At 43.8% G+C, this 25,135-nt stretch overlaps 3 protein-coding genes across 8 annotated transcripts in view; 2 read left to right on the top strand and 1 right to left on the bottom strand.

The window, feature by feature from the left end:
* The first annotated feature begins 570 nt into the window (after positions 1–570).
* Positions 571–2,212, top strand: LOC131893165 (uncharacterized). Its single transcript, XM_059243120.1, has 4 exons — positions 571–852; positions 928–1,191; positions 1,261–1,464; positions 1,778–2,212. Exons 1-4 carry the CDS (start codon positions 646–648, stop codon positions 1,958–1,960), a joined length of 858 nt encoding a protein of 285 aa, XP_059099103.1. The 5' UTR covers positions 571–645; the 3' UTR covers positions 1,961–2,212.
* Positions 2,213–5,170: 2,958 nt separating this feature from the next.
* On the top strand, positions 5,171–11,668 carry LOC131892800 (2-oxoglutarate dehydrogenase complex component E1-like). 2 transcript variants are annotated; one of them, XM_059242649.1, is made up of 15 exons: positions 5,171–5,815; positions 6,672–6,790; positions 6,907–7,062; positions 7,603–7,731; positions 7,821–8,133; positions 8,201–8,349; positions 8,500–8,702; positions 8,891–9,029; positions 9,115–9,288; positions 9,387–9,515; positions 9,601–9,799; positions 9,877–10,004; positions 10,115–10,739; positions 10,814–11,025; positions 11,159–11,668. In XM_059242649.1, exons 1-15 carry the CDS (start codon positions 5,515–5,517, stop codon positions 11,243–11,245), a joined length of 3,063 nt encoding a protein of 1,020 aa, XP_059098632.1. In that variant the 5' UTR covers positions 5,171–5,514; the 3' UTR covers positions 11,246–11,668. The 2 variants fall into 2 exon arrangements, with proteins under 2 accessions (XP_059098632.1, XP_059098633.1); XM_059242650.1 differs by having other exon boundaries at positions 5,174–5,815; positions 7,633–7,731.
* Positions 11,669–20,201: 8,533 nt separating this feature from the next.
* LOC131892760 (tyrosine-protein phosphatase non-receptor type 4-like) overlaps positions 20,202–25,135 on the bottom strand; it is a 17,149-nt gene continuing 12,215 nt past the window's right edge. For all 5 annotated transcript variants that reach the window (XM_059242598.1, XM_059242600.1, XM_059242601.1 and 2 more), the window contains 4 exons: positions 24,489–24,770; positions 22,786–23,272; positions 22,561–22,705; positions 20,202–21,995 (listed from right to left, as the gene is read on the bottom strand). In XM_059242598.1, coding sequence (XP_059098581.1) covers positions 20,730–21,995; positions 22,561–22,705; positions 22,786–23,272; positions 24,489–24,770 — 2,180 coding nt within the window. In that variant the 3' untranslated portion in view covers positions 20,202–20,729. The remainder of the gene's footprint in view (positions 21,996–22,560; positions 22,706–22,785; positions 23,273–24,488; positions 24,771–25,135) is intronic.

Here is a 25,135-nt window from a genome sequence, read left to right on the forward strand (position 1 = left end):
ATTTGAGTTGTCGGTTAAATGGCGAAAGTAATGTAGAGCAATGAGAGTGAGTGAAACGGACACGAATTTCACATACCTCTCTCGCTCCCACGTGATTCCCTACTATGTTTTCCTTACCGTTAGAGTTTCTCTTTCGATCGTTCTTGAACGGTGTTAAGAGCTTCAGACCATCTTGGTACGTTTAGGCAATAGGACAATACATAAACCTCATGCCACGATGCTAAGAACTTTACAGTAACACTGTCAGAGAGTTTACGGTGTTCTAGTACTGTATTTGGCGAGGGGCTACCGTTTAGCGAAAGATGATGATGCTCTCCAATACATAGAGAGAGCGGAGGAAAGAAGGCGTCTTTCAAGGCAGAACATTCGCCCCCAATCCGACGAAGTTAAGACAAGTCTTAATTCAGGCGTGTTGCGGCAAACAACCGCTAGAGGAGCTAGCGATCCACTGACTGAAATCATCTTGAAATGGAGGACTGAAATGTCCCGATATTATGAAAGTTTTGGCTTCGGGGCTTCATACTTTTTAATCAGTTGAAGAGAAATGAAGCCAGAGCGAGAGAGCCGACTGTCACATCTTTCCAATTCGTCAGTCCTCGTCCAAGTTTGGACTCACATTGTCTTCCGTTTAGCTTTAAGTTCACAATGATAGTTTTCCTTTGGCTGCTCTTCTGTCTTGTTTCTACTGGTTTGGCTGAAAGCCTACCTGCAGCAAAAAGTGAAGATCAAATCGATCATGAAACGGCTCCAAGATCATTGGGTGACATGGTCCGCAAAATGTCGGAAGGATTTGGGGAAGGTGAAAACGTCGCCTCGATTATAACAGCGGATCTTTTCGATGCATTCAAATCGGTAAATCATTGATTATGGGCCAATTTCTATAGACCCTTGAGGTGTAGTACATATGTACTTTGGATTCATTCACAGATGATCAATTATCGTTTGCTACATTCGTACGAAAAGGACTATCCTGATTTTCACCAGAGGCAAGTGAATAACCAACTGGAAAAGTCTGCAACCCCAGGTTTGATGGGCAATCTCATGAGGATGATGGGCTATGAGCAGGATCTCTTGGGACCCATGGTTATGAAGCTTTTCTTTTACGTGGGTGAATTGGCCCTCAAGAGCTACATGGGCGTCCCTAAGACCGTGGAGGAGGACATTCCTTCGTATCGGACCCTAATTCAAGAGGTGACACCCAGTTCAACATTTCTAAGATCATCCACTCCATTCAAGTGTAACAAAATCTCTCCATTGCAGAATGGTATACTGAGTGGCCTGACCACCATGATCGAGAAGTCTTCTGCACGAGCAGAGAAGGTACAAAATGCCGTGTTTGATCCTACCCTACCCCAGGATCTGATCGAGGGTTTGCAGTCCCGCACCGGATCTGCCACCAGTTGCGTCCAATTGTTTATCTGCAAAATGAGTCCGGTGATCTGGAAGGCTCAAGATCGAGCCAAGGTGAGTATCCAACTTTGATGAATAGTAGAATCATTCATTCAAAGGTAATGTTGATTTGGATGCATCAAAGGAAAATTTGAATAAGTTAGACACCTTGACAGAGGTTCGAGAAAGCAGAAACGGTTGCACTCGTTTGACCCGACGGGGAATCAAGTGTACTCTTAAAAATTAGTGCATACTTTTTGAAATGGATTTTTCGAAGAAGATATCCTAGAATAGAGGCAGAAGTGGGTGAAACACAATTCAAATTTACATCCAAATGGCACACAATGGCAAAGTGAACCTCCACGATCTCAAATGCTCTCCGTTTCAGGAATTAGATCTGGCTTACGGCCAATCTTTGAGCTACAATCTCGAGTTATGGTCGAACGAAATCTACAACCATTTACCCGAGCAGAATCAAGTGACCGAATTTGGCAAGAATTGTGACGAACGATTTCCCACGTGCCCCTTGATCGATTTCACGCAGTTTCTCTCCGAGAAATTCACACGGTGAGCACACACTGCTCCGTATGTCAAGTCTTTTGGATCCAAATGAGATTGGCTGGGCCTGGTTGGCGCCTTCTCACGAAGAGTCCCGCGGAGCACTCAATCCTGGATCAATTGTCAGCACCCAACACTAACGCTCCACACAAACCAGTAGTTAATATAGAACCATAACAGAGACTCGACTGGATCTTTCTTTCATGAACTTGGATCGACAGTTCTACGTTCTGCACGGATCAAATGGCATCTTCGTAATTTGAATTTTCGAGATATGCTTTTATAATTTTGTTTTCCCGCTTGCTCTAACTTACTCACATAGAAGGAATTATTGTTAATTAAGGATAACTTGATCCGATTTTTTACAAAGGTAATATATTATTTCGCTGAAGTTTTCGAACGAGTAACAGAATGATCGGGGAAGTGTCCTTCTCAAGATCTTCACAATGTTTCTTGTTATTAGTACGGCCTTCAGGTACCAAAATTGATTTTTTTGGTCCACTTAAACTTCAAATATTTGTCTTTGTTTACGTGCTTGCAGCAATGAGAAAAGCCATCCTAACAATATATTAGGCCTTAATAATGGACTTCTAAGTAGAGTCGTGGTCTGGAAACGGAAGAGAAAACTTCGTATCTTTAAACAATGCATCTTATTCCAAATTGGCAATTCAAATGCAAATATGATGAACAGCTCCAGCCAAGAAATACAACTTGGCCAAATTTTGGAACAAAATCTGACATGAGGAACTCATTAGAAGAGGTAGTCGAAATTTAGTATCAATGACTTCACAACAATTGAATCTTCGGTCCCATCTCGGTTAGCTACATCAGTACTACTGGGAACGAAATCACTTTTTAGCTTGTTTGACTGTTTGTCTCTTTGTTTGTTTGCTTGTTCCTTTGTTCCTTTCATAGTCAGATCGCACCTCTCTCACTCGGCCTACTCTCAGATCATGAGATGTTCCCTCTCAGTTATCACAACCATCAATAGATCTGCCCTCTCCCTCGTGAATGGCCGATCACTGATTCGACCATTTAAGTTGTTAAAGCAGCAACTCATCTTGCTGTCATCTATATACCACAAAGAAGCTTAAACTTGGTAAGTCAGGGATAGAACCTATGGTCTCATATTAGAAAGCAGATAGATGCTCCTCTAATACCGGAAAGTCATCTTAAATTAACTATTTTGAACTTGCCAATAATTAAAACGATCTGAATTCTTTATCCGATGAACATATCAAGAGAAGGAACCTATAATGTTCAAAGTATTCAAAGGAGGTACGAAAGGTACTTCGCTGATACCAAACGTGTTCAAAAGCATTCAAAAACTTTGTCCCAACCCGGGTTTTGGGGTCTATTCTAGAGACCTTAGAGGATTAAAGTGCACGTGCGTTTTGAGAGTACCTTCAAACCCTACAGAATCTAAGCTAGTTCGGACAATGAAGTACACTTTCTCTTCTTTCTCGGGCTCCTCCATTGCTTAATTTGCCGCTCCCACTCCAAATCTCTCTAAGTCGGTGTCATAATTTGGGAAAAAATTATCGACATTTAGCTCTTGAAAAACATATCATTTCGCTCTCAAGTCATTATTATCGTTTTAGGTTAGGCCACGGACTTCTAGAGATGTGTACTCCGAAGGGAAGGAAGCATTTCTTTGCTCCTAAACCGTTCACTTTATTCTAAAAAAAGCAATTAAGACGACCACAGGTTCTTGTTGAATCAATCTTCTTGGCCAAGTTTGAGCCCAAAACTATGGTTAGCGAACTCGAAAAAGATATGTGCAAAGTTATTTTGGAAACACTATATAAAATTCGAATTTTCGGCCTGTTCTTGGTCAGTACATGAGCTTTTGACAATATAACTTTGAAACGAACCACTTTACAAATAAATTGTATAAAAATGACCTGCCTGTAATTGAGGGAATCTACATGTCTTCCTTTATTACATAAAAATTTAAAAAAAAATGGCCCAAAGTTGCCACGACCAAGAAGAGCAGGTTGATTTGGCGGGAATCTCGTTCACAGTCCATATTTCTAGACGTCCGTGGTTAGGCTTAGTTTTGAAAATGGAGGATCGCCCACCAATCGGTGGGGAATACCCCTTATTGTTATTCTCATTTCAAGTCATGTGACTATAATGGTCTGGCGGACCCGTTGGCATGCCAGAGCGATAGATGCTTTTTGACAAATCGGGGGTAAAATAGTGGGCAAAGGCTCCCGGGCGGGACTTTGAATAATTCCCGCCATCTTTTCAAAGTGACTGAATTTTGGAGACGGCCTTGGAGCTGTCAAACCCTTCCAAAGTACACACGTTGTGCTGTGGACGTCTAGAAATCGAATTGACCTGGACGATATCTTTTGTTGCACACTTTAATTATATTGAAACTGATTGCGTAGTCGGACACTAGAATGGGATCAGTGATACGAAACAGCATGTTAAGGAAGTTACCTACTACTTGTCTGTCCAGGGACGAAAGTCGTCCTTGGTGTGCAATAAACGGCAACGCGTTCCAGGCAACGAGCTCTACGCATGATCCTGGATGGAAGGAGGCGCAAATGGCGTCGCCGTGATTATCATGGAATCCACATAACCCTGTAACGTTACCAGGTGATCTCAATTATACCTGAGATAGGGGTGTTATTTGCACATTTGGCTCGAAAGTCCAGAGAGCGTCTGAAATCATTTGAGTATGGGTCGAAGGATTGAATGTCGCGAGAATTTGGGTTCTGCCCAGTTAAGAAGTCCGATGTTCTTGGGTCTTTTGCATTAGTTGGCCACTGGTCACCATCCAGGCCACTGCCAAGAAGTCCTGCAAATTGTGCCTGAAGCTCTAATCTCAGGCCTGTACTTGGGGGCAACTGTCCGTCAATCTCCCACATCAATGGCCCATTTGATGCTGCTGGCACCTCAAACCCAGCTCCTCGAATTAAATTGCCCACTGGCTAATTTTTTGTCATAATTGGTCTTTAAATAAGTCAACTCTGACCTAAGTCATTGATTATATATCCGGCAACCTGCGTCGCCAGATGAGTTTATAAGCTTTCTATCAACCAACAGGACTGCCAAGTCATTACGTGTTGGGCCAAATTTCTCGAGGCCTCTTTATTTATCTTTGCATCCCTCTACTCAAGTCAAGTGGTTGATGGTTGCCGTGTGTAGCCATTCAGATTACTTACGTTAGCGCCTCTCATAGCCCAAGCTGTCCACCTTCCGTGTCTGGACCTGGGCCAAAGGCCACCCTCACTCACTCTCTCTCTCTCCTCAGCTCCATCCATCCAGCCATTGCTCAAGGCCTAAATCAGCCTTCTTAAACACAACAGCTGAAATCCTGGCAGGGTCGCCCTCTTTGGACTTGTGCTTGATCGAGTGTGTGCCTTTTCTGTCCTTGCTCTGATTGTATGTATACGTCGTCCATTGGGCTGAGACGTACGTGAAGACACGAAGAGCTTAAGAGGCCAAGAGGCTAAGAAGCTCAGGAGCCACCTTCAAGGGACACAGGGAAACAAGGACACAAGGACACAGACGGAAGTGCGGCCTTGATTCGGGTGTGAGTGAACACGCAGGAGCATGCATCGTACGGCCACGGGCACCCGACGGGCCCTGTCCTCGCTGGTGCGAGGGGGTGGGGTGGTCACCACGCCTCATGGCACGGCCAGTCCGGTCCATAAATCGTACTTGGCCCTGCGCCCTGCCTCCTCGTCTTCGGTGGACGAGTCCCATTTGAGCGGCACGGCGGCCCCCTACATCGAAGAGATGTACGAATCCTGGACAGTCGACCCCAAAAGCGTGCATGCCTCGTGGGACGCCTACTTCCGCGGATCCCATTACACGCCGCCACCCAATTTGGCCAACACCAAAGCCAATGAAAGTAAGCTAAGTAGTAATAGTCATGCATAGAGGCGTGACGACAGCAGGTCGTATCTCACCGCCACGTGTTAGTTTGCTCACCCGATTGGCTCAACCGGGGCTAATTCATTATCGTGCCCATGTGCCATTGTCATTATTGTCATGAGGGAAAAAGACAGGGGCGAGTCATTTCAAGTCCAGCAGGTTGAGATCCGACTTCAAAGCCGGAAAAGGGTTAGGCCATTCATTCTTTGCGGGAGGGGGGAAATGGTGGGTCGATTCCAGTTTGATCCAGTTGGGGGTCCTTCCGTATTCTCCTCAAGGTCCAATCACCGCAAAATTGATTTTCTCGTCGCACGCAGGCACGCACTTAGGCACGCTTATATATGACCATGTCCAGTTCAGGGCTTGTCAGTATACAATTAGTCATTGAAGACGAGTTCCAGGTATGAATCCACCCGGTTGTGGGTCTGGGTTCTGGGACGTGCTTAGTGGAAGGCCACGCCCAATGTCGATAATAGACGGACATGAAACAATGGACAACCTGTGTCACATTGAGGGGTGCCACTCAGTTAACAATCCCGAGCACCCAAATGTAAGATAATGTTGAAATTTGCTTCGTGGCCCCAATTATGCATTGATTAATTCTGGCCGCAAAACGGAACGACCCATTCTATGTCCACGTTAATACTGAGGAAGCCCATTCAATAGACATGTGGTTAATTGATCCTAAAGCTGAACTGAGCCATACTAACACATGTTATAAGACCCCATTCATTCTCCAATGTGTTGGTCCTTTGGTCCTTTGGTCCCTTGGTCCCTTGCTTGTTCACTCATGACCATCAAACTGAATCTGGAACTGTTGTTTGAAATTCCAGTCCCCTTGTCGGCCTTGGCCGGAGCTTTCTCGGGTGTGGAAATGGGCTCGAGTGCCAAACCTTCCTCCAAAGTGATAGACGCCCATTTGGCCGTCCAAGCCACCATCAGATCCTATCAGGTACACGATTCTTCTTCCTCCATCCACCAAAGCCAGCCAGCCAGCCAGTCTTCCTTCTCCCCGAGCTTTTCAACACACATTCTTTGGTGTTTGTTAATTTTTGTGAAATCATTTAGGTCCGAGGCCATTTGGCCGCTCAGACGGATCCTTTGAACCTGAACAACATGAACCGAGATGATGCCCAAAAGTTGATCATCCGAAGTGTGACCGTCCAAGAAGCTGACATGGACAGCGTGTTCCAATTGCCTTCTACCACGTGGATTGGCGGCAAGGTACCTACCGGCCTACTTACACGTGGGAAGGGTGTCTACTATGTCCCATCGATGTTACTATCCGAGCATTAGTAGTAGTCCGACTGCATCCCAAACTTGAACACTAAGCATGATTGATGACTCGAGACCGAAAAAGCACACACATTTACGAAACACATTTAAATCTTTTTAAGAAACATACCGAAGAGGAATCAAAATATTAGAAGTGCACTGAATCTTCCGGAGGCTTGGTTTTCTTTGAAATGAAGAAAGAAAAAAAAATATGGTGTTTATGGTGTACGCCAAACGTAAATCAATCGACCACATTTCCTAATTTGCCACGTTTTTTTCTGATATTTTGTTCAAATATTTGTTGTTGTTTTCCGGACTCGCATGATTGAAGAACTAACATAGTCAAAGTTCGATCTATATTTTTCGGATTGACTCACTACTAATAATCCGATACTAATTCGTAGTTGCCTCGAGGTGGCGGGTTCAGCGATTTCGTTTTTTTTTTCACCTCGGATTTTTTTAACCTCCACACTTTTGCTTCATTTTCAGGATAAAAAGTTACTCTCTCGTTATTTTCAGGAAAAGGCTCTACCTCTCCGCGAAATCATCACTCGCCTCGAGAATGTCTATTGTGGCTCCATTGGCGTTGAATTCATGCACATCCACGACCTGGATCAGGTACACAGCTGCGGATCAATGGGCATTTCCATGGTCTAGGTATGATTGATGTGCTGACGGACTGACCCACGACGGGCGTTGTGTTCCAGGTGAACTGGATCAGGGAACGCATGGAGACTCCTGGCTCGTTAAAGCTGAGTAATGATCAGAAGCGTCTTCTTTTGGCCCGGATTTCGCGATCCGCGGGTTTCGAGAACTTCTTGGCCAAGAAGTGGAGCTCGGAGAAGCGGTTCGGTCTTGAAGGAGTGGAAATGCTCATCCCGTGCATGAAGCAGATCGTGGACAAGTCCACGGATTTCGGCGTCGAGTCCGTCGTCATGGGCATGCCTCATCGTGGACGATTGAACGTGCTGGCCAATGTGTGTCGGAAACCTTTGGAGCAGATCTTCACCCAATTCGCGGGTAAGCTTGTCCTGGAGGGGTGTGAAAAACCATTCCACTCTCTAGTTAACCTGGGTGTTTCATGAAGGATTGGAAGCCGCCGATGAGGGATCTGGAGATGTCAAGTACCATTTGGGCACCTATATCGAGCGTTTGAATCGTGCCACCAATAAGAACATCCGTCTCGCCGTCGTGGCTAATCCATCGCATCTGGAGGCGGTCAATCCCATTGTGGAGGTACTTGTGCCATGTTTTTACACACATCCATGAGTGGCTGAGGTTTCGTCGCTTGAGTTTGAAAAAGTTCCGAAGCGATTCTACGAAACCTCGTCCATATTCAATGTTCATATCATATAGAGAATGGTTCATATTCTTTGTTTCATTCAGGGTAAGGTGAAGGCTGAGCAATTCTATCGCGGTGACACGGAGGGCAAGAAGGTCATGTCCATGTTGCTCCATGGAGACGCAGCTTTTGCCGGCCAAGGGGTGGTCTACGAGACCTTTCACATGAGTGAACTCCCCGAGTATACCACCCAAGGGACCATCCATATCGTGGCCAACAACCAGATTGGTTTCACCACCGACCCCAGGTAACAAAAAGAACAAGCCAATTCCTCAATGCAATAGACTTGTCTTGACTTCGGGTTCGGCAACTAGTTTGATTACTTAGTATATCCTTGGTCGTGACAATGAAAGGAAGTGCTTGGGTAGTAAATGAGATCGGTATTATTTTGCGAATAAGTACCAGAGAGTACAACAATTGTTTTTTTTCCATCAGGTTCTCGAGGTCCTCGCCATACTGTACGGATGTGGCCCGTGTTGTGAATGCACCCATTTTCCACGTAAACGCCGACGACCCTGAGGCCGTGATGCACGTGTCCAACATAGCCGCCGAATACAGATCTACGTTCCACAAGGTAAGCAAGTCTGCAGAGGTTAGCCAATGCAAAGGGGCTTTCTTTGTGAGCTCGTTGATCGTTCAACAACTTTTTGAAACTTTAGGATGTGGTGGTGGATCTGATCGGGTACCGAAAGTTTGGTCACAACGAGATCGATGAGCCCATGTTCACCCAGCCGATCATGTATCAAATCATCAAGAAGCACAAGAACGTGCTCGATATCTACTCCAAGAAGCTTATCGATGAGGGTGTTGTCACCAAGGACGAAGTCGACGCTGTAAGGATCATATTGAGCACGCAAAATTCGATTATTATTTTTTGAATGGCACTAATTGAACTCATCGCTCCTTTTTTGCTCTCGGCAATCCTTCCCAGGTCATTGATAAGTATGACAAGATTTGCGAAGAGGCCTACAAGAAGGCCGGCGAGGAGAAACAAACCTATCACAAGCATTGGTTGGATTCGCCGTGGTCCGGATTCTTCGAAGGCAAAGACCCCATGAAGGTAATCCCCCATCCCCCGCCCATCCCTCGCCCATCCCTCTCAAGTTTCCCCCTTTCCCATCGTTAACTTGGATCCTGTTCTTTAGGGATCTCCTACGGGTGTGCATGAAGAGACCTTGACCCACATTGGCAAGCGTTTCTCGTCCGGCCCTCCCAATGCCGGAGACTTCAAAATCCACCGAGGCTTGGAGCGTATCTTGAAAAGCCGCATGGAAATGGTGGAGAACCGCCAAATTGATTGGGCTTTGAGCGAGGCCCTCGCTTTCGGCTCTCTCATGAAGGAGGGTAAGATCGCCATGAATTGAATGGGAAAGGGAGGATTGAAACCTCACACTCACACAGTGTCTATTGACTGTGTATAGGAATCCACGTCCGTCTGTCCGGACAGGATGTCGAGCGTGGCACGTTCTCCCATCGACACCACGTGCTTCATCATCAAACCAAGGATATGTCCACCTATAACGCCTTGGCCAATCTCTATCCGGATCAGGTGAGCTAGCTCCATACTAGCTTTATAACACAGGAGGGAAGGAGGGAGGCAGGCAGGCAGGCAGGCATGGATCGTGACCCTCTGAGACTTGTTTGTATTCACATCCACAGGCCCCATACTCTGTGTGCAATTCCTCGCTGTCTGAATACGGCGTGGTCGGGTTCGAACTGGGCTACTCGATGACGAATCCCAATGCCCTGGTGCTTTGGGAGGCTCAGTTTGGAGACTTCTCTAACACGGCCCAATGTATCATCGATCAGTTCATCTCGAGTGGTCAGGCCAAATGGGTGCGACAATCGGGTATGGTGATGCTCCTACCCCATGGGATGGAGGGTATGGGACCCGAGCACTCCTCGGCCCGACCCGAGCGGTTCCTCCAGCTCTCGGCCGACGACCCCGAGTACTTCCCGCCCATCGAGGATGAGTTCGAGATCAAGCAGTTGTCTCATATCAACATGATCGTGGCCAATTGCTCCACGCCCGCCAACTACTTTCACATCCTCCGACGACAAATCGCGCTTCCCTTCCGAAAGCCTCTGATCGTGATGACCCCGAAATCCTTGCTCCGTCACCCGGAGTGTCGATCCAGTTTCGACGAGATGCTGCCCAACACCAACTTCCGCAGAGCAATCCCCGATGAGGGACCGGCCTCAGAAAATTCCGAGGGCGTCAAGAAGCTGATCTTCTGTACTGGCAAGGTCTACTACGACCTCATCAAGGCCCGACGAGACCAAGGTGAGAACGAGTGGGGCAAAAGCCAATATTAACGCTATACTGTAGTTGAGTGCGGTTCTGTTTGCCATCCTCAGGTTTGGACGACAAGATTGCCATCTCACGGATCGAACAGATCAGCCCGTTTCCTTTCGATTTGGTCAAGATGGATTTGGACAAGTACTCGAATGCGGAAGTGGTGTTCGCTCAAGAGGAGCATAAGAACCAAGGAGCCTGGACCTATTGCCAACCTCGGTTCCAGACTGCCATGGGTGGATATGATCGTCGAATCAATTATGTCGGGCGAGAGGTAAGGCAATTCAAGATAAAGAGTTTCTACATACACACATACACCTTACGTAGTCGCGAGAACCATGCGGTCGTTGGGGGTTTCATGTGCAAGGGTCTTTTAATCATTCGCTCGTATTCGCTATCCGCTTCAGGTTGCCCCTTCGCCCGCTACCGGATCCAAGGCCCAACACAACAAGGAATTCAAAGCCATGATCAGTGACGCCATGAACGTTTCTTAATAGCCAATGACGATATTCAACAACACTCACAATCATCCACACAACTGTTATTATTTAAGCAAGTCTGACACGAAGAACAAGATGAAGCCTCATGAACAGATGAGAAGAGAGTACCTGGGGTTCAAGGATCACCAAGTGCTGCTTGCAATTGAACGATCCCCCATCCCCTCCTGTTGTCTGAGAAGAAAAATAGTGCGATCAAAAACAATGTGCCCCCCTCAATTGGTGATATCAAAATATTCAACTTCAGTACCCCAAGTTGATCAATCAAGGTCCTTCTAGTCATCAATCGACAACCAAGTGATGGATGAACTTCGAGGGACTGTGGGGGAATGTAAATACAAGAGGAGTTACACTGAAACCAAATCCTCATTTGACACAGATCAAACGTAAAATCTGCTCGAAATAAATGATGAGTCCGAATTGTTTGTGCACAAAATGTGCTCGGTTAGTGTCATTATCAGGCTGACCAAAGTGCCAAATTGGCAAGCTAGAAGATAAGAAAAGGAGTGCTTTTGTCGGGAACTGATCAAATTGAACCTAGGTCAGGTAGCTATGGAACAAAGCTTTTCAATTTGTTGAAAATATTCACGTGGTTGTGTGTGCCCATTGTAAAAGTGTTCCACAAAATGCATCAAAATAGCCTCTGTCCCGGTCTGACCGATATTTTCTGCAGATTTCGTCAATATAGCCTTTTCATAAATTGAGCCCAAAGTATCAAATGTTGGGGAAGACTTACAAATTAGCAGTATACAAAAAGAATGATCCTGTAGATTATTGAACGTGTGTTTCAGATCCTAGTGTGCTAAAAGTGATTCAATATTGTTGTTCTCCTCTAGGGTTCTTTGTCATTTGGCTCAAAAAGTTACTTTTTTCTACCACTGTCGTTTTAGCTATTTAGCCTGTTTTTTTTGGACTCCTGACTGCACGTAAATCCTTCATGGTCAAGATCTGCTTAATATTTTGTCCTCCACTATTTACATGAGGAGTGTTTAATGGTGTCGACCCAAATGGGCCGGCCCAAAGGGGATTGAATCCATTCAAGGCTGTATTACTTTCAGTGACCCAAGAAACGATTCGGTCCAAGTCCTCCACCAGACTACCAGAATGTTGACCATTCCTACCACAAGCTGATTTTGTATCATCAGCATAAGAAGACACGGTGGTCATAAAGCCCTACCAAGTACTTGTCCACAGAAATACCTAATTACATTTGGGCATTTTTCTTATTCAGAAGATCGTACGAAACAGCTTTGGTTTCATTGCCTTATCGAATTCTAGCCCAAATAAAATCTTAGATAATAAAAACATTGAAAAACATGAAATTTTCAAGAACAATATGAAGAAAATTGGGAGTGCACTTAGTTATTAAGTTATTAGCATTGACTTGGAAATTGTTAATAACTTTTTTTAACCGCTTCTTAGTTATATCGGATTTAAGGGTCAAATTGTCTTCGTTTTGGGCTCTATAATGCCCCGTTTGAATGTATCTTTTCCGCCACGGTAAGTGAAAATGCCCGCTATTTTTTCGTCTATTCTCACATCCCTGGTTACTTACTTCTCCCTGGGAGAATGTTGAGTAAGTGAAAAAGGTCTTGGGGGTAAGATGAATGAATCAGGCGACCAATTGTTCCTTTGCCGGTAGCAACAAGCATTACGGGGCATTTGTGGGAAAGGGGGGGTTTTGGGTGGGTATATATTTTAAACATTGTTACATATTAAGTTGGAAGAACAGGTAGGTGGTTATTGAAAATGGAGCAGGGGAGAGTAAGTGAGTAGAGAAGTGGTTTTTGAAAATGGAGCAGGGGAGAGTAAATCCTGGAACAAAAGCTGGAAGAGTAATGGCAAGAGGAACAACAATAGTACATACTCAATGCGCAACGAGACACTGAACATAGAAAACAAACCGGTTTGAAGAGTCAAGGAATTTGAGGTGGAGATTTTTGACCGATTGCTAATTGACGCTAATTGGAAACAAGCCAGATTGCGTTCAACCCCAGCACATTTCCTCATGAGTAGAGATCGGATTTGAAAGTGATTTGTACGTTGAGCAGAAATCAAGGAGGGTTACAATGAGTAATAGGTTTACCTCAGTGTGGATGGTCTGAACTATCCAAAGAAGAAAACCAGTTACAGTTACCAGTTAAAGAAATGTACCAATTTTTACAAAGCTCGGTTTTGACAGTTTAGTTAATGCCACCAGCCTTGTGTTTTTGATACCAAATCTTGTAAAACGTCATCATTATGTCATAAAATGTTTTTTTTGTTTACATTGCGAATTTTATGTTTTCAAGCATATTTCATGCAAATCTAGGGTTTTGAGTTTGGGCTGCGTTTAATCTTATTTTTTTCAGACTTTAAGATACATATTTTGGATCGTACATGGAAACAGAAGTGCTTAGTTTGGGTTTAAAAGCATACTTTGTTTAAATAGGATATTTCAGTAAATATTTAGATGAATTTTATGGAAAATCACTGGCATAAAACAGATTTTTTAATGCTTGTCTTGGTTGCCTCAGTTATCATCATATAATCTTGACGCAACTTCCCTGGTATTCATTGCCTCTTTCAAAAAAAAGGATTCATGCTAGACAACAATGCTCTATGCTGGGTCAAAAAATATTTACGCCTTGCAATGATGTGTAATAATGTCATGTTGTTACGAGTATTATAAATCAATGAGTTTAATAATTACATATTTTTCCGCACAAAAAGCATTTGATCACTTTTTAAAGAGACTGTTCACAATCTTTCACTTGAAATTGACGTTGGGAGTTATGAGGATGGGATGGATAAAATTAGAAGATGCTTTTGAAAATATGAAAACACACCTTTTGAAAGCATGTTGTTCGAATTTATGACAAAAGGTAATATGTTTTCTATGAATGTCACGTTACCTTGACAAGGCTTCTTCAACACTGTTCTCCATGGTGATGTTATCAACCACCCTCTGTCATAAAAGAGCTCCACAGATGTTTTGAAAATTTGTAAATCATACATTGGGTTTGTATGTAGCAAAATATTCATTCGCGATCACAGACACTCTTACGTGGCGTGGCCAAATTGATTTCATTAACGGCTGTTATCAAGGGTGTGGTTTTGGCCGCGGACGAATGTATTTAGCTCAAGTAGTCCGTTGGCTAGGAAAAGTTGGTTTGCCACACTTATAGAGGTCCACAATAATTGGTACTAGATACTAAAACTTTAGTCTCTTCACAGCACAGGGCCAAGAGGACGGGCACCATTCAACTGATTGCAGATCATGAGCCATGACTTGTGACATTCGGAATATTTTTGTTAGGTTTTCTCTCGGAAAATTTGTCTTATATATTCGCGGAACCTCTTAATTTGCTCAGGAAGTGCAATTTTTTTTGCTTGTATTTGATTTCTTATAATGCATCTCAACAGTACGGAGCATGGATGTGTTTCATTTGAGTACTGGGGTTCTTTAAGAACGGCCCAATTCTGCTCAAAGGTGCCTTAATCCTAGATAGGGATTGAAGTTTCATGTGCCAAGTTGACATGTTCCTTAACACGCTTGTTACTTTTACTTTTGGTTTGATTTAACTACATATCTTGGTTCCCTACGTATATTCCATCCTTTTGATATACTGGTAGACCACGAGAGGAAGTTATTGTACTCAGATTTGTCGTTAAATAATGCAATCTATTATTTTGGTAAATCTTTTGATGTTATTTGAAAGTCTGTGACCCAACAATGATGCTTTTCATACATAAATCTTCTTCAAATTCAACAGATTTATAAATATGCACGCCAAGTTTTGATCAAGGGATTAAGAACTGTTGCAGCCGGTCTTTGAATTGAAGATATAAACTTTTTATTGAGGTACAACACTGCTAACTTCAAGAAATAATTGGTAACAACCTGAATGATGTTGAATTAACCCCATTGTAACTTTTTAACCTGTTTGGGGAGTTTGGGTTAGAATGTTACTTAATATACTTAATACTTGACAAAGATATTTCCTTACTGTCTTGAAATGTAGTCATCACGTTTTTTTAAATACTTTTTTCTCTAAACTCTAAACTTGGCAATTCTCAACCAATAGTGATATGACCAGGTTGTTTTTGCTTCTTTTGGGCCAAAAAATACCGGACATTTTCATCTTACATGACGGAAAATTGCGTCTTTCACTCGGGTTCCTACTCCCTGGGTCTGAAAACTGTCGAATCGGAGAGCAACGTGGTACCTCGGGCCACCCTGAACCATGCAGTCAACCAGATTCATGGCCTCGTGCGTGCTCTGCGTCGACCTAGGGAGGCAAGAGTAAGTAGAGCCAGTGCCGTCGGAGGAGCCAAGGACGGAAGGAGCGGGCGGCTCCTACTCCTCCACCTCTAGCACTTCTTACTCTTGCCTCCCCAAGTCGACACAATGCACTCGGACATGAAACTGGTCGATTGCATGGTTCAGATTTGCCCTCAATCCACTTACTCTCCTCCTCTCTAGTTTTCCACCCCCAGGGAGTAGGAAACCCTCGTAAAAGAAATAGCTAAACTTCAATTTCCCCCCAAAATTAATGAGGATTTCCGATGTTGTTTATTTTGTTTGTTACGGATTCAGATGGCAGCAGCCGCAGCAGCTCTCTCTCGCGGCCTGTCATCTGATAATGTGTGCCCCAATTGAGGGACATTCCCGCTTCGTCATCACAGTCAACATTAACTATTACCTCACACTCCAGAATGACCGCAGATACGCCCACTGAAATTGTTAAGTTCGTGTTGCAATCAAATACCTCAAAGAAGCTTGGACTTGGCCAGCCTGGGATCGAACCAGGATTCGCAAATTGGAAGGCGAATGCTCTGCCAATATGGTGCCACACCTAGCCTGGATTTCAAACTTTATCAAAAGTAAAAAAAGGTATTTTTTTCTTTTCTTGCATAATCTCAAAATGCCTCAAATAGAAATATTTTAGAATCATTGAAATCACACGGCGTTCAACAATCATGGCAAATATCACATATAAATCAATGAAGCCTCAAAGACGCAATTGCTAATAAATCAGTTTCAACAAAGTCTTCCAGAAAAGTCCAAATCTATAAGATTGCCTGTCGTACGCATGGTCTTTATAATTCAAGTGAATGTGTAACTAAGTGTACTTCTGGTGATTATAAAACACGTCTTCAAAAATTACACAAATCACAGTGTGTTTTGAGGGACAATGATACAGCATTTTGAGCTATTTTGAGATTTTACAAGAAAAAGAAAAACAATCTTTTACTTTTGACATATTTTGAAATTCCGTGGTGAGGTTTGGAATTGGAGCCCTATCAGCTCAAGACGAAAACATTCCGATCATTTACTTCACTTTGTATATTATTTGATCCACCAACGTATTAGAGTTGGCAGCTCTGGCTAGCCCTTGACAAGGACGGCTCTGCCTGCAGAACTCCTTGCCTTTGAAAATAAGACCGATCAGGAATGCTATCTAAAAATTTGTCCAAGTCTGACTTGAAAGATGCAACCGGATCAACAAGGCCTACTACTTATTCCCTACGAATATTAGTAGAGGGAAGCACATAAAACAATGAAGGCGCCCGAGAAAGAAGAGATGTGGACTTCATTGTTCGAACTAGCCTGGAATCTCGAGGGCTTGAAGGTGCTCTCAAAACGTACATTAAGCCTCTGTGGTCACTAGATTTAATTGACCCTAAATCCTGGGTGGTTGGCGCAAAGCTCATGAATGCTTTTGAAAACGTATTTTGGAGCTAAAAACGACGAACATCAAGCCACTCAATCTGATATGATATAAATAAGCAGCGGTGAAATAGATCCGGTCATTTGTCTATCTAGATCCTCCCTTCACAAATTGTCTCAAGATCAAGATGTCGCACTACGGTTTTCCTTAAATTGCCTTTACTTCACATGGCTAATATGGATTAAAGCCAAGGCTCTCACATATTGGATATGTTTCTAGAACAATCAGCAGGTACGAATGAAAGCGTAGCACCAAATTGTGAATCAGTCGTGTCTTTTCAATTATATCTCTTGACTTGGGAGCTCAGATATTCCTCATAAGATGGGGGTGCGGATTCCTCGTTGGTTGAAGCGGTTGAAGCCCATTGCGGTGTTTGTTCTGGTTGTTGTTGCTCAGTCGATAATAGGGTGTTGGTGGGTTGGCTCAAGTAATTTGGCCAATTGGGGTTGGAGGAATGTTGACGTATTGGCAACCCTTGGACCCCACTATAATAATGTTCCGGGAAAACTAGAGAGCCGGGCTGATGGAGGTTGACGGGCCTTAATAGAGGCTGCTGATTTTGAATATTTGGCTGCAAAATCATGAAAATGTTGATCCGTGGAGCTCTCACGTTGTGATGAGACATACATACGGATAGATAGATGGGTGGGGGGTAAGAAAATCTGTGGGATCAATAGAGCTAGCTTACCCTTCTTGAGGAGTCGTAGCAAAAACAAACACAAAATAAGATCAAGATGACGATGATAAAACCAAAGACGACCATTTCCGAAGTCAGATTGAAGGACATTTTGTTGCTTGCTTGTGAAACGGTTTCCAGAGCAGATTCATGAAACAATTTGGTGTCTTACCTTATCTGTTATGGCGGAAGTCCCCCCAACAACGTATATTTTTATTGAACGACGTGAATAAAATTACGTCTTGGTGATAACTGTTCCTGTCTCGTCAGATCTCAAAGTAGTCAGAAATCAGTTCGTAATATCCAGTCCGTCTTGTTACACAACCGGTGGAATCGACAAAGACGGCGAAATTAGAATTGTTTACTGGAAAATTCGTCGGGGTTTTGTGAGCAAAAGAACAGGAATTAAGGACATTTGGAATAGAGAAAATAACGAAGGTACACGGTGTATATCAGAGTCAGACTTAGGGCAGAAAGACCTAGCTCAGAGCAAAGTTCAGAGCTAAGATATTGGTTGTCAGAAAATCTTCTTTTGGCTTGATCAAGTCTGTTACGCCAAATTTCCCAAATGCCCTATTTAAATATTTAGGTAGCAGCAACTGCAAAACGTAGCAATTGTATCAATTGACCCTAAAACCTAGGCTGGGACGATGTGTATGGATGCCCTAGAAAACGTACTGTTTGAAACATTTTCGTACCTTCGCTGAATGGTGCATATCCTTTCATTTTGATAGTATTGGGGATTACATTCCTTGTAGCGGTTAGAAAAGCCCGTGAAAAACAAACCAAAGGAAGAAAAAGAAGAAACCTGATTTGTTGACTCTCGTTGCTGTTTGTAATTGTCTTCAAAACCGCTTCAAAAATGACAATCTTTGCAAGCATTCAATCAAATCTTTGAAGCATTTTCCAGAACTTTAGCCTCTTTTGAAATGATTACTGACTACTATTTGCAAGTTTTTTACTATTTTCTTGAGTAAATAGTTTAAGAGTATTTCACATTGAATACGTACAGGGCAAATCAGGTAAATTTACACCATCTTCAACAACACAAAAATCGACCTAACGAGCAGGTAAGCATCTTAAAATACCTTGGAAGTTAAGGCTGGTAAACCTAACTCTTCAGTTATGTCCAAATAGCCCAAAAATAATGAGTGCCATTCATGAAGCTCGTTGATATTTCCCTAGTCTTGACTAACAATTGTTCAAGGTTTGCAACAATGCCACAAACACCTCTGATGTTAAAAAACATTAGAAATTATCAAGCTTAAAAAAACTTCCCTGTTAGCAACCTTAAGTCATGGAAAAGTGGAGTTTTCAAAAGGGTGGAGTCCAGAGTTTATAGAAGTAAGGCCGGCTTTACACTAGGATGGAAAACCAAGATTGAATCCGGTTTGAGGATGGAAGAAGGGCTGGTACTGGGGCGAGTTTTTTGCAGTAAGAGTCTTTTTGTTCGACCTTAGTAAAGTGAAAGACTAGAGCCCTCTGGTGGACACCAATCTTTTGCCGGTAGTCCTTTTCAATGGGCGGAGGAAGAGCCCTCTGCTTCTTCTAGGTGAAATACTGACGAACAAACGTAGAAAACCAGAGAATAAGCTCTATGCTAGACTTTGTCAGGAAATTATTTAAAAAGAAAATATTCCCCAAGTACTGTGACACAATCAATACATCATCAATTCTTCTGGTAGGCGTTTCAAATTCTCTATGGGTAAATATTCCAAACAATCATGGTTATACATATACTGTATGATTGACAATGCGTTAACACTTTGGCCGTCATTGTTTCCAACAAAATAGAAATAGGAAAAGCACAGTTTCACAAGTTTTTGGTGAGTAACATTAAAGGCATTACTGTTTCTAAACTTACCATTGGCCTTTTTAGCACAATTTATTGGAAAACAGATGATGATGAGAAGTCACTGGTTTGCTTCAAGTATACCATCTATAGCTCTCTGTTTATGACTATTTGGATGTACAAAGTGTTTGTAATTTTAACCTTATAGGATTTGAAAGATCTCTCAGAAAGGTTGGCGGTGTATTAATGGTTTTGGACTAGATCAGCAATAAGTCGGTCCGCGAAAAATATCTTGTTAAAGTCAGACATCTTAAAGGGTGTTCTTGTATTTTTCCGTTTGTTTGTCCGCAACGAGAGGAGGGAGAGGAGAATGAAAAGGACTATTAGCCATTAATGCCTAGCCAAATTTGTTAGTGATCAAATTCAGGCAGATTTATTTGCAAGTTTTTGAGCCAACTTACTTAATATTTGCGAAGCTTTGTTGTCTATAAAGGCCCGCTGTATCTGCAAGTTTTGCCAAAGCCTACGCATCACAAATCTGCATCTGCTCAATTCTCTGTTACTATTTCTTTGGATACATTGGGTTCGGTGGATTCAAGGTTTCCGTGATCCATCCCTAGACTATTGAATGACGTATTTCAGCCAAGTGTTGGTTATCCACACTGCATTGGTTCGTCCAGTCATGTTCAAGGGTATAACAAACTTTAATTGTTTCGGGAACAGGAGGTAGCTCCTCGGTCTGCTATAGAAAAACGAGATTTCATCAGTAGATATGTTTGGGTCTAGAATGTATTTCATGGAGCTACTCATACAGGTCGTCGGTCGGGTGGTGTCTTTGTACAGACAAACCGAGTTCAGAAATCAATTTGACGGCACAATTTGGTATCGTGTTACCCACCAATTGGTGTGTGTGTGTGTATGATTGGGTGGTTTGTCTCCTGTAGGATTGGAAATCATCATGATCGATTCGGTTTATCATCCATTCGGTAGAAATGAGGAGGAGACGGCGAACCTGTCCCTGGATATGGTGAAGGTCGCGGATGGTTGGTAACAATTAGCCAGATAGGTTTGGTTGAAGTCGTCGTCGGAACAAAGCGATGGCCGTATGTAGTAGTGGAAGTCGATCAATATTAGATGAATAATATTAAAACATGAGTTAGTTGATCAAGGTGGCAATGGATATGGTGATGAAAAAGGTTGGAAGGATGAATTTGGGGTGACGTTTGTTTTTGTGCGGTCGACCCACAAAACGGAAGGAATAGAAGTACATACACTGACTGATTGATATTCACTGTCGCACTATGAAATGGGTGGTTTACTGTTGGCGCTGTTTGGTACGAGGGGCTGACAAAATTCCGGCAGAGGCTTAACGAGCCCACTTTTGTACACTTGGAGGATGGCCTCGCAAACGAATTTGTACTGGATCCCAGTCTGAACCATGCTGGCCCTCTGATCTCTCATTTGCCGCGTCAAATCCAACGGGTAGACGGCTTGATTGGCTTCGATCAGGCACATGGCCGTCTCCATTAGAATGAGCACGCCCGTGCGGCCAATCCCGGCCGAGCAATGAACGATCGTGGGCTCAAAGCATCCCTGGCGATGGGTCCGCACTTGCTCCACGAAGTGAATGAACTCGTCGGGACTCTCGGGCACGCCATGATCCGGCCAGCTCAAGTAGGCCATTTGGCTGACCTGTCTCACTTCCTCCTCAAGGTCATCCCCGCTACTCTCCTCGCCCTCGGAATTGGATGCCGTTGAGCACGACGGCGAGGACGAGGAGGAGGAGGTCGAGTGGGATGAGGACGTGGTCGAGGACGAGGGGCTGTTCTTCTTGGCCTTGGTCTTCTGCTTCTTCCGGGCTAATCGGTGCTTCTTGCTCGCCGCAGATTTCTTGGGCTTGGTCATGCAGAGCTGGAAGTCGCGGAATGCGAAGCTGCCTTGTTGTGTGTCCCGCGTGCATTTGACCTCGAGCCCGCCGGGAAAGCGCAACGTCTCGCCCATGTCTGGCCAATACTTGTGGCACTTGACCCGGCCCCGCTCCACAATGGTGGTCAGCATGATGATCAGCGTGGATTGGGCCTCCCACGTCATGTACCAAAAGTCGGCACTGGTGGTGCTCAGGGGCCCTTGAGTGGCGATATATCGATTGATGATGCCCGAGCCGGGGATGGTCATGTCCACGTGGTTGGCATTGATGTAGTCGCCCGAGGGACACTGCTTGAGCAGGACACGAGTCACGTCGTAGGGCGATATATCGCGGTATCGATTCTTATCGAGATTGGACGGAGCGTGGCACAGCGACATGGCCAAGGAGGGATTCTTCCTGGAGAGCTGCTCAAACTGCCCGAAGACAGCGTTGGATTCGGTGCTCTCGGCGAGCAGAAGCATGGACTGAGATAGGGCCTTGTGCGCTCCCTCGGGAACACGCTCTGACACGCCCAGATCCGAGCTAGCGCGGGTGCCGTGCTGGGAGGGCCCATTGCCGCCACCCATTGAACCCTCAGAGGTTCTCTCCGGAACATATTGGAATTCTGGTTCCTCTACCTCTTCTCCCATGTAGACATTCTGGAACAAAAGGCCAAGGCAGTGGGTCAGGCAGAGGGCAATAATCACATTCATTTTGTCAGGAAATTGACGAGCAAAAGTTGCCTTGGGGGTCACAATGACTCTTCCTTATTGAGGGAATGGGGGAAAAAAGACAGAGAAAATAGCAAAAAATTAAAAAGAGTTTTTGAGAGTAACTTTTCCCCGGGTTATCCAAGATACTTGGCACATTGTTAGATTTGACCGGCGCTACATTAAATTTCCTAATTAGGTTTCGCGACATGTTAAGACACTATTAAGATTGTTTATTTTTTTTTTCCAAGGTTCACAGGAAGGAAGAGAAATGCCATGAAAATTTCTATCTGTCATTGTGCGTGCTATCTCAAGAAACAGAAAAGACCAAAAAGGACAATAAAAAGGTTCAGAATGCTGGAAAAACTAGCATATAAAAGTGGTCAAAAAAGATTGCTCGCCTCAAAACACATGGAGTTTAGCTTTTTCACCGCTAACTATTTTCCGAGGTCTAATTACTAAGAATCTCTCGTCAGTAAATTGTACGATAAGGTAAATCAACATAATCAATTACCTGTTTCACAGCCAGAATAAGTTCTCCGGAATGAGGTTCCCGCGAGGCCCGAATGAAATTGACCACTTGCTCATGGGTGTGTCCAGACACTTCTCGTCCGTTGATAAATACTACCTGATCGCCTTCATTGAGTTTGGGGAAACACCTGCCAGGTGATAAACAGAGACCCGGTTAGTCAGCTTCCTTCACACGAATTCAAATGATTTATGTCATCATTCCCCCTACTTATCAGCTTGGGTGTTGCACCCCACTTTGGACACAATGATGGGGGTTTTCTGATCCGCCCCACCTTTCACATTGAACCCAAACCTCCCATCCTCATCCGGCCGAATAATGATCTGAACTAGACCCTCGCCCGAGTCCTCCTCGCCCCCACTGGCACATCCACCGTGGCTAAGGCGTGGCGAACAAAAAGGGGCGGAGGCGTGGGTGGAGATCGAACGCACTTGAGTCGGATTCAATGAGCCGGGTTGACCGCCGTTGCTGATTGAGATCGTGGATGAAGTCGAGCAGGAGGACGCGTCTTCTTTGGTGAGAGGGTGCTGAGAAAGCTGGAGGGCGCCACTTCCGGCCGGGGTAATTCCGCCTCCCAGGGCTCGCTGGGCAATCAGGGCGTGGCCGTTGGCAGCAGACTTGACCGCTCCAACTGAAGGGGAAGCCGAGAGGGCGGTCTGATGGCTGGCACTACTTTGGCCCGACACACTCGATTCGTCTGCCAAGGGATCAAAAAGGGGAACAAGGTTATTGAGGTTAAAGTTTCAGAGTGGAAATAGTTCAATAATGCTTATTTCAATATGGGCAAAGTACTCAATGAAACATTTAAAAACAAGCTAAACATGGGATGAAAAAGTTGAGGAATAATGTTTTCAGTTGTCAAATATTGGAATTTTTGAAAAAAGAAGTCAAATATGGAGCCAAAGAGGAAACACCTTACAAAAGAGTCAGGGTCTTTAAGAGAATAGGATTATTTCTAAAAAAAAAACAAGTTCATCTTTTTCATTCATTTGACATGCTGACATGAGGAAAGCTACAATTAATAATACGCACAATTAAACAAATCATTTTTTGAGCTTTGGTGTCAATACAGAAAACAACAATGTTGTGTTTCTAAAAAAAAAAAGAAAATCTGTTTTTTTTTTTGAGAAAACAGTTCTCAGTTCCAGGTATTGAAAAACAAAAAAAAACGATTCCCAGTTCCAGTACTGTTTTTTTAAAAATATATTATGAAGAACAAGAAAACAACATATGAAAAGCTCTAACCGATTCCGATTTTGGTACTTTAGTTGGGTGATTACCCATTTGCAGGATTTCGCTGAACGGAATCATTAATGCAACCCTCAATTGTCAATACCATAATTGTCAGCAGGATAATTCATCACGGTTCAGTTTGTTTGCCCCGTTCCTTAACATGTTTAAAGTCCCTTGCAATCCAAATACAAAAAAATACAAAGGAAGAGAGTAGAGAATCATGTGCTTCATCATTATGGACAGCAACTTTGCTTTTTAAGTTGGAGATTGCATATTTAATTTCACACATGCCCATTGGAGTTTTTTTCGTTACTGTTTTTTATGTTGCTAATTTTGCAGTTTGCAGTTTTCTGCACTAAAAAAAGAGTCAAAATCTGTTCTATCCAAGTTTTAAAAAGGCTAGTTTGAAAACACCCACGACCCCAGTTCAGGTGTTTTTCCAATTCCAAACACTACACAACATACTTTGTCAAAAAAAGCATAAATTTTAAGAACCATTTAGACTCTCCCATTACCTTTAAAGGACTTAAAAAAAGTATCTCGTAATTATTACTGAAAAATGCCCCAAATGACCAATATACATTTGATATTTGTTCATTTTTTTCCTGGAGTCTCTATAGTTATCATTATCTATCATGCATTTATTCAATGGGCTCCCAAGCTTTGATGTATTGCCTTACCAGCGAACGGAAATCGGTTGATCCCGAAGGGCAAGCTTGAGGGGGGTCCACGAGCTTCACGAGCTTCGCGAGCCAAGCCCGTGGGTGGGTGGTGGCCTTTGATGGGTGTGGACGTGGCCGGTATCGAGAATCCGGTTTCTATTCCAGGACGTGCCGGACCGGTTCCGAATCCGTGAGGTGTGTCACCCACGTGATTGGACCCGCTTTTGGGCACTGTTGAGGAGGACGAGGTGGACAGACGACCCAGGGACGAGATTCTTCGCGCAGGGTCGAGGAATCCCCCTGGAAATGATAGAACAGAGGTGGCTGAATATGTGTATCGATGAGCGAGAGAGTAGCGATCCATGAGGGGGACCACAGAAGGCCTTGGGCACCATCAAGTGCGAGGGGTGGCTTGTTATCTCTTTCTGTGTGTCTCTCTCACTCTTGTTCACTCGCTCAGTCTACCTTCTCAGCTCCCCATGCATTGCTTCAAAATAAGTTTATCTTTCCCGCTTGCGGCTCAGCCAGCAAACCTGCTAATCTGGTGATTATGCATGCGATTGTTTACATGACAAAGAGACGAATGAATAAAAAAATGAAAAAGAGAAGTATTTAACAAAAAAAAATATGCAACAACGTTCGGTGTGCACTTTCAAGGTCGGGGG

Source organism: Tigriopus californicus, chromosome 2 (genome assembly GCF_007210705.1).
Source record: "Tigriopus californicus strain San Diego chromosome 2, Tcal_SD_v2.1, whole genome shotgun sequence".
In the NCBI taxonomy this organism is placed as follows: Eukaryota; Metazoa; Arthropoda; class Copepoda; order Harpacticoida; family Harpacticidae; genus Tigriopus; species Tigriopus californicus.